The sequence below is a fragment of the Amborella trichopoda genome, chromosome 11, assembly GCF_054954075.1.
Source record: "Amborella trichopoda isolate Santa Cruz 75 chromosome 11, AtrichopodaSantaCruz75HAP2 v2.0, whole genome shotgun sequence".
Classification (NCBI taxonomy): Eukaryota; Viridiplantae; Streptophyta; class Magnoliopsida; order Amborellales; family Amborellaceae; genus Amborella; species Amborella trichopoda.
This window is the reverse complement of record NC_142346.1, coordinates 3,281,776-3,290,647: the sequence shown is the minus strand read 5'-3', so window position 1 is coordinate 3,290,647 and position 8,872 is coordinate 3,281,776. Positions and strand designations below refer to the sequence as shown.

General features: G+C 39.1%; 1 protein-coding gene across 2 annotated transcripts; it reads right to left on the bottom strand.

Annotated features, from left to right (window-relative positions):
* Nucleotides 1-246: 246 nt before the first annotated feature.
* On the bottom strand, nucleotides 247-8,660 carry LOC18441303 (uncharacterized). Of its 2 annotated transcripts, XM_088852028.1 has the most exons (6): nucleotides 8,317-8,660; nucleotides 4,084-4,801; nucleotides 2,918-3,296; nucleotides 2,357-2,761; nucleotides 2,119-2,211; nucleotides 247-799 (listed from the first exon to the last, which is right to left on the bottom strand). In XM_088852028.1, exons 1-4 carry the CDS (start codon nucleotides 8,576-8,578, stop codon nucleotides 2,711-2,713), a joined length of 1,410 nt encoding a protein of 469 aa, XP_088708154.1. In that variant the 5' UTR covers nucleotides 8,579-8,660; the 3' UTR covers nucleotides 247-799; nucleotides 2,119-2,211; nucleotides 2,357-2,710. The 2 variants fall into 2 exon arrangements, with proteins under 2 accessions (XP_088708154.1, XP_088708153.1); XM_088852027.1 differs by lacking the exon at nucleotides 247-799 and having other exon boundaries at nucleotides 1,956-2,211.
* Between the last annotated feature and the right edge of the window lie 212 nt (nucleotides 8,661-8,872).

The window sequence follows — 8,872 nt, the reverse complement described above, 5'->3', positions numbered from 1 at the left end:
TCAAAATCTAAACGTTTTTCTTATACGTAATCTGATCCCATAATTCTAGATCGAAAAGGAACCTCCCAAAAAGATGATTTATTCAATGAATCAAACAATAGGATCTCACCATCATAGCAGTACACTTTCTTCCACTGTCATGATGGCTTGAATTTTTCTTTTTCTGGTTACAAAATTAAATTAGCACATATCAAGCATATCTATAACCACTAGAAATTCTTGAAAATCGACCGTCCAAACAACTTATTTACAAAATGCACTATTTTTTTAACTTTAAACTTTTTTTGGAAAATTTACATATGGACCGGTTTTTTATATCGTTATAACAAAATAACCTCAAAATATCCAGTAATTGTTTTATTTTTGAGTAAATTTGCCACATGCTACCCCTTGACTTACCCCTCAAGACTTTGCTCTCTCTTTATCTCTCCTCTTCCAATCTTGCCTGATCTCGAGCCTCTCTCTCTTTCAAAAACCCAAATTCTCCGTCCCCTTCTTCCGATCATTGCCCTAACGAGTTTCCCTCACCATGCAAAAACTGTTGACCAAAAAGAGCTCTGGGGTTTCATGGCAGGAACCTGAATTAGGCTTGTCAAGGGCTGAGAAGAATTTTGCACCTATAAAACCAAATGGGTTTGCGGGTTGGAGCCAACGAGCTTTGGGTGGAAAAACCCACAAATTTTCCGGGTCTTGCCATGGCATTTCTTGCTGCAAATGCAGGGCTTTAAGGTGGAGAAACAATGCCTTGTTGATTTTGCAGGGGAGATGTTTCTTGCTAGGGCTTTTTGTCCACCTTCTCCTGCACAAGTAAATGCAGGTCATCCACTTTCTCCTTTTAGGTCCTCTTAATGGAACATACACTGTTTAAGTGTTTAAGAAACAAAACAAGTAAATAATGCATACGCATCCACTGATTCCTTCGTAGAAGACCAAAAAGAACATGGGCTCAACTCAGTTGTTCGCCACTCCCCTCGAGCCCCACATCAGGGTCATAGACGAGTGTTCTGTACCCAAGCTCATTCTTACATGAAAACAACAGCAACTTCCCTCCCAAGATCCCAAGCCCAAAACCAATGCATTCACTCCACATCAATGGCATTGGCGCCACCCTCGACGACCCCTCCTCAGCATCACCATTAAAGAGAAAAACAAGGGGGCGAAGAATTTGGGGTTTTTGAAAAAGAGTCGCCCGAAATCAGGGGAGACAGGAGAGAACGAGGAGAGAGAGAAAGAGAGAGCAAAGTCTTCAACAGTGTAACACAAGCAATCAGACCGGGGTGAACTTCGACAAAAAAAAAAGAAATTGGGGATCTATCCTTCCGAGTAATGATGACTTATTTTTTAGCCATTTCATTATAACGATATAAAAAAACAGTCCGTCCGTAAATTTCCCCCTTTTTTTATTTCTTTATATCCATGAATGTCAAAATCAAGATAATCGATTAGAAGGGTTTCCTACTTAAAAAAAATGGCACAAATCGAATAGATCTATAAGCACTTGAAATTTTTTAAAATAGACGGTCCAAAAAACTTCGCTACAAAATGCAATATGTTTTAGACTTCAATTTCTTTTTCCTCTTTATATCCATGTCTCGAGATCAATAGATTAGAAGATTTTCATAACACTCTTTTCTATTAGATTTTTGAAGTGCATCTTACTTTACAATATAAAGTTGCAATCTTCTATACACTTTTTTTTTTGCGAATAATTCGTCCGTTTACTGAACTAATCGGTATTCAATATCAGATTTGTCGCTAGATTCCAGCGAGAGAACAAGCAGTTCACGTACAGCAGGAATAAATATGAAACAAATCAAACCCTACACACGCCGGAAAGTTAAAAACAAGAACACCATACTTATAGTATGCAATTGTTTTGTATGTCATGCATCAAAATCAAATTTAATTTTGAAATGAGGCATGTTTAAAAGTAATTCAATTTCTCAGTCCAAAAATTGATCAGAAAAAAGAACCATAGCAGTAAATACGAAATGTTTAAAAATAATATACATTGGAGTCCATTTTTTTTTGTTCTCACAAGGTATTCTGATAAGTTAAGAGGGTATATAATAGGATACAGGACAACACCAACCAAAATACAGTAATAGAGAACCCCACCTCTGCTGTGGTTGCTTGGGGCCTGAGCCTAACCTTCATAAGCAACAGATCAGTCCACTTGTTCCTGGGTACAAAGAGGCAGGTGTGGTGGTGCTGAAAGTACGAGAGAATTTCATAAGTTTCTTGCTGGGAAGCGTGGAGCAACATACATAGAGATGCTGATGTTACTGAAGTGAGCAAGCATGAGAGAGAGAGAGAGAGAGAGAGAGAGAGAGAGAGAGAGATTTAGGCAAATTACCATTGTCCTAAACAAATATATACATATCAGCATTCAAGTGTTTGCTTCATTGGTCTGCGAAGTCAAGCTCCCCAAACAGTTCGGGAAATCAGAATTCCCAGAATGACAGCCTAAGACAACAAGGCCATAAGATTATCCCTGATCATGGAACCTGCCCCGATGTTGTCCTGGCATTTGCCTGCACTCCTCTCTGCCAGCCAAAAGTAAAGAACTCCTCTATTTCCTGTATACGAGCTTATAGGAACAACTCCCTATGTCTCGTATGAAAGGAATGTGAGCATATGAATAACTCATATTTGACGAATCAGTTCGAGCTCAACGGCTGGCAGGGGGTGCAGGCATGGCCCAAGCCCCTCAACGGGGCCGAGCTACTCCAAAACCGGCTTCAGGCTGCTGCTTATGAGGCTGTGAAAACAATCAAAGAACAGTTAAAATGGTGTGAAGTGATCTCTCTCTCTCTCTCTCTCTCTCTCTCTCTCTCTCTCTCTCTCTCTCTCTCTCTCTCGCTCCTGCTGAAAGGATTGGACATGCTCATGAGGATGCTCTCTCTCTCTCTCTCACCTGTGCAAAGGATTGGACATGCTCATGAGGATGAACAAATGGCACCCCAGGCAATCGGGGGCATGCATACTGCGAGGAGTGCAAGTAGACAGGAGATGGGGAGGGAGCACCAACATGATTAGGATTGAAGGGTGGGATCAAGTTATCTGGGGGTCCATAGCCAAGCGGATTTTGTGATGGAGGTCCCCAAGGTCCACGAATATGCTGAGGAGGAATAGGATGAGGTTGTTGATGGTCAATAGGTATCTGTGCCCTATGAGAAGTTGCTCCAAGCTGAGGAAATTCAGTGTTATAATTTATAGCTGGGGAGTACAGTGGTTGTATAGTGTAAGGACCGCCAGTGCTATAACCAAATCCAGGATCAAACCTTTGCATATACCTGTGATAGTAATCATGCACTATATCAAAAAAAAAAAGAAGCATAAGAAGAAAATACTATTTTTTTTTTTTGATAAATGAAGAGGCCCAAATTCTGAATGAAGAAGTAACAATTAATTTTGACCATTAGATGTGAACATTTATTCTATTGACCAAGCTCAATGTTCAAAACGAAATTTCTCGAGCTTTGCAACACCCCCAAACTACTAGATTTCACGTCATATGATTATAGACGATTATAGGTAATTGTGACCTCCTTGTACCAAAGTTAAATGGTCTGATTGTATACAATCCCTTACAATATTTGTAAATGTGCATCATACTTGATTTTATTTTTCCATGGTAACTTAACCCGCGAGATCTAAACCTGTGCCCGGATATTCTCAGCAACATAGTTTCTTAGGATATTTTCATACTGTTGTTTTCAGAAAAGTGTTCGAGGACAGCAATAAAGGAAATTTTACATAAACAAATAAGCAATAAAAAATATTACTAAGAAAAATTAGTTTTTATAGTGTTAAATTCAGTTGCTCTATACTCATAGATTTACTATAATTTAGTAACTGTTTAAGCATGAATAGTTACATTTTAGGCATAATTTAATTTTAAAATTAAATACAAGAAGAAAAATATAGGATAAAATATTGTGATATGGTGAAAAATATCTTTTGTTTCCAAAAAACATGTGATATCTTAATGGGTAAAATAAATAAAGCAGATATATTCTGCTACCTATTTCTTCCGATTCAAATTCCATTCGGTTCAATAGTGTGAAAGCAGCACATTACCTATCATAACTGCGGTCATAATCGGGGTCCTTGCGGTCAACCTCCCGGTCCCGAAAGATAGCTACCCTACTATTCATCTTATATATACTAGTATTAGCAATCTCTTTCTCAGCTCTACTCCTTTGTGCCCTACCGCTCCCTGAAGAAGACTCTCCCACCCCTTTGCCATGGTTGCTTTCCAAGCTCTCACCAACTACTGGTTTATCTTCCATCCTAACCAATACCGATGAGCCCTGTTGAAATCCATCGGGAACAGTAGACTCTCCATCTGATTTTCCCACTGTGTTGCTACTATTACTTAAACTGAATATCCGGGCTCTTGCCCTATTGTACTCTTCCTTTCTCTCTTCTACAGTTTTAGAGAGGTTTACTTTGGAAGAATGGGTACTGCCACTATTGATGGTTTGGCTTCTTTTTTGCGGTCTTTGCTTGATGGCGACCTTAACCACATTGTTGCTTTCATCTTGAGGGAGGTTTGCAGGTATATCAGCTAAACGTATAAGAGGGACGCGGAAATCTGAGGTCTTTCTAATGACTATTCGGGAGCCTGATCCATCAGGTAAGCTGTTGTCAAGCATGACCATGGACTGGAGGCCATAGTGTTGGGCAACACGGTGAGCAGCAAGGCGCAGGTAGGAGGTGGGCAGCTGCTGGAACTCAAGTTGTTGTTGCCTGGGGTCACGTATAAACTTCTCGACATCTTGTTCCATTCTTAGGACTGACACAGGAACAGGAGTTTAAAATCAATTGCACAGAGAGATAGAGAATTGCTGAGTTACTTCACCAAACAAAGAGAGAGAGAGAGAGAGAGAAAGAGAGAGAGAGAGTGCTGAGTATATATTCTACTAAGTGCAATATGATGACTAATCTATTCAATCACCAAAGCCAGCTGTTAACAGGAAAAACTAGAGCATAAAGGAGTCAGAATATGATAAATATAATAATGCAGATAGTAAGCGGATCAACATTATCTAAATGTCACCAGCAGTCTCAGCAACATACAACCAAGTCAAACTTTACATTCAGCAGGAAGAGAAAAGGCAAAAGAAATTTGACATGGCTATGAAATGCTAGAGCGGAAAAACAACAATAACTTGTCTAAAAAGAATAACAGGACTATTAATATTTGTTAACAAATTTAGTTGCAAATAGAGAAACTTTACAAGAGAGATATTATGCTTATTAGTCATGAAGAGGAAAAAAATCTCATACAGTCTAATGCAGTCTAAAGACACCCTTCTAAGTGTACAATTCAATTGCCATGCACAAGCCAAGTGCTTCATTAGCATCTCATTAGCCTCCACAGTATACGACCAGCTCTACAAATCATTTCAGAGATCATAGGATACAAGAAATAAGATGCAAGAATCCTTAAACCTCTAGATCGCCGCCTCCACCGGAAAGCCGTCACCTCTACAGGATAGCCACTCAAAACACAGTACAGCATATACCTTCTTGACTGTACCTAATTTTTTCATCATTACCCACCTTACTCCTATTAATACAAAACAAGCTCCAATTAAATTTTAGCTTTTGAAAGCACATTGAATGATATCATCTACTTCCTTAACCGAATACAGTGAACTTCATTGAGTGTTTTATATTTGCAATACCATATTAGATCCGCACAACTCTAACCCCTCTAAATTCTTTGATGGCCTGCCCAAGAGATAAGATGCATTTCGATCAAATCACAAACCACCACCCTTTCCATTCCCCCTCCTGTGCTTCAAAAGGTTACGGTAGTTACACATCTCCCACACACCCAAAAGACGGCAAGTTGCCGAAGTCCATTACAAATCAGCACCATCACAGGCCCCTACGAACCACAATCTAAAAAGCCCATCTGGAATTCAGAAAGTTCCCACATCAAGGAAACAACCCTCTGTCCTAGAGAAATTCCCAATAGATAGACAAGGAGGAAATTGATTATCCCTTCTTCCTCTCAGCACTCAAAGGGAATTGGTGACTTGATGTAAAGGAGAAAGGCTTTGTTTGATGCAGAAGGCTCCTAGGTGCTGGATAAACCAGGATACTAACATGCAATGAGTAGATTTGTGGCCCATTTTCTTTCCTTTCATGTAATAGATATTGTGGACAGGAAGGAACAAAAAGGAACTTTAGACACCACAAAGGAAGAAACCACATAAGGAGATGTGCAATAGCAATATGGAACACAAATTGATGCTATAAACAGAAAATTCCAGCAATCACTTTTTTATTTTTTATTTTTTTGTCTTTTTTCCTAGAGATTTGGGAGGAACACAATGAAAATGCAATTAAACCTGACATATAGCAAAAGTCACATGACTCACATCCTTTTCCACAAGTTCCCGAAGACTAACTTCAATTCAAACAACATTAGTTGCAATAATTCCTCCTTACCAGAGCAGTTAGTCCCACTTCACAATAGTCTGGCTTTCCAAAGTGGCAATGTTGTCTTTGACTCCAGAGAGGACATGTGTATGACACCTTTAACACAAAATCACTAATCCATATTATAAAATGCATCACTCAAACGCACACCATTATGGTTCCACACAGACAATAAACCTACATCATCCAAGTTATCAAATGTTCTTGGTGGTTGCCAGAGTCCAAAGCATAGTACAAGTACACAAATGGCGTTCTTGTGGTCTTTCGGCAACCGTCACTCGCCTCGGTGACTTTTTGGTTTTTTTGGTTTTTTGTTGTAACCCCTTTGGGGACCTTTTGTATTATTCTAAACCATCTATACAATGTTAACTATATCAAAAAAAAAAAGTACACAAATGGCACATAGAGGGTCATGCGGATGGCATTGCCAAGTTCCTAAAATCTACCGTCTACTTTGGACCATAATTACCATAAATCTAAACTCCCAAATATAATTTCCATGTCCAGCATCTTTCTCTTTTGTTGATATTTCAGTTTCCCCATCCAATATTCCCTTTTTAAATGAGAAAAAACAGATGCTCCTGGAAACCTGTCTCCAGATCATCAAATTTATGTTAGTTACATTGAGTATAAAGCACCCACACTTCTTTTGACCCTCTAACAGTTATGATTATGATCGAGGTGGCACAAGCTACAAACCATCATATAATTAAGAAAGCCATTTTGTAGGTCAAAGTGCATCCATCGCAAAATGCACGATGCTCTGAACCATATCACGTGACTTGGATCGAGTGAAATCACCAATTACTAATATCCCTACTATTAATTATAGATGCAAAACCTAACTATATGAGTTCCTTAAACCACTTCCTATACTTTGACCCAAGCCATGATAAATTGTGTGCAACAATAAACGGTAAATTCTCTGTAACAACTCACATACAAAATTATGACGCAACAAAAAAAATTTCTAAGCAAAATAAATATAAAATATGAAATGAATATTTTTTTGAGTTTCAAATTTTCACAAAGAAACAATTAATGCAACCCCAAATAGCCAGTTCCATATGAATAGCTTTACTTCCTCTATTCTTTCTTAGTTTCTTGTTATAGGGTCTAGCTGGAGCTGTTGAACTCAATTAGGAACTGGCCCAGCCAAAATTTCCCAAAGCTGAACTGCCCAGTCAGCTTCAGTTTTAATAGCTTGGGTGAACTCCATCAAGTATATGCCCGTACAGTAGCAATGCTCTAAGCAAGGCAGTAAATTGATGTAACAATTACAGCGATTCTTGAAAGACCATGAAAATCCAAACTGAAACTGAATGACAAGCCTTCAAATATCTGGGCATAATCCAGTTGTCCAAACTTGATAAGCATTGGATGCATCTCATATTCCAATATGCACAAATTATAGCAAAAAATTTAACAAAAAAAAAAAAAAAGTATGGAATTAAACAAAACACAACAAACTAGAGTGGATGTTTAAAGCTCAAAATCGACCAACTATCAAGAAAAAAAAATCAAAACAGATGTCTGCAACTTATGCTTTCATAATGCACAATCCAGGAGAGTTAGTGGAGAAGGGGAGAGACACCGAAGGAAGAAAAGAATCTAGAGAGTGAACAAGCTAAAAATTAGCTTAAATGTGAAAAAAAAGGCATAATCAACAGAAGGGGAGAGAAGAATACTCTTCCACAAATCAACACATAAAACCATCTAGAAACATGCTTCATACCCACGAAACCATCAAACCGAAACAAATTTCTAATTTCCCCGAAAATCACCAAACCCCAACACCATTCCTAACCCAAAAGATCACCAGGCCCAACCACCATAGCAAAAGATCTGAAGCCTTACTGGATAGCCGTTCTCTAGGGTTCTGAAGAGCTTCTCTGAGGAACTGATCCACCTGGTTCAAAGAATCATCGGAAAATTCACTAGAAGAAGGCATCGAAGTGGCCTGAACAGGAACTGAACTTGCCGGAAAATCATTCTCTGGCGCCTGAGAAGAGCTCGAAGATCTGTTGTTACAGGCCACCATTAACCTCTTCATGCTCTCATCAAGGTCAGCGAGCTCCCATGACTCAGGCGCTCCATTATCGTCCACAGAAGTTTCCATGGCCAGAAAAGTGGCCGAAAATTCTAAGAGCAATGCTTGCTGAAAAGGTTCATGGAATTAGAGGAAGATAAACCGATAGCCGTAGCCTGTGAAACCCTAGGGGCTTCTTCCTTACAGGAGAAGACCATAGGGATTGAGGAGAGAGAAAGAGGAAAGAGAAACTAAGGGGAAAGAATGATTGGGCTTTTTAGAGAGAGAGAGAGAGAGATATTTATATGGCATCTATTTAGAGAGAGAGAGAGAGGAAGGGCTCCGAGGGTAGGCCTCACTGTCACACAAGTCGCGCGTATTGGG

Coding starts and splice junctions, on each gene's coding strand:
- LOC18441303 (XM_088852028.1), bottom strand. CDS start 8,578: ATGGAAACTTCTGTGGACGATAATGGAGCGCCTGAGTCATGGGAGCTC. Junction 4,802..8,316: donor CCCTAGAGAACGGCTATCCA/GTAAGGCTTCAG, acceptor TTCCTGTGTCAG/TCCTAAGAATGGAACAAGAT. Junction 2,762..2,917: donor ATGTCCAATCCTTTGCACAG/GTGAGAGAGAGA, acceptor TTGTTTTCACAG/CCTCATAAGCAGCAGCCTGA.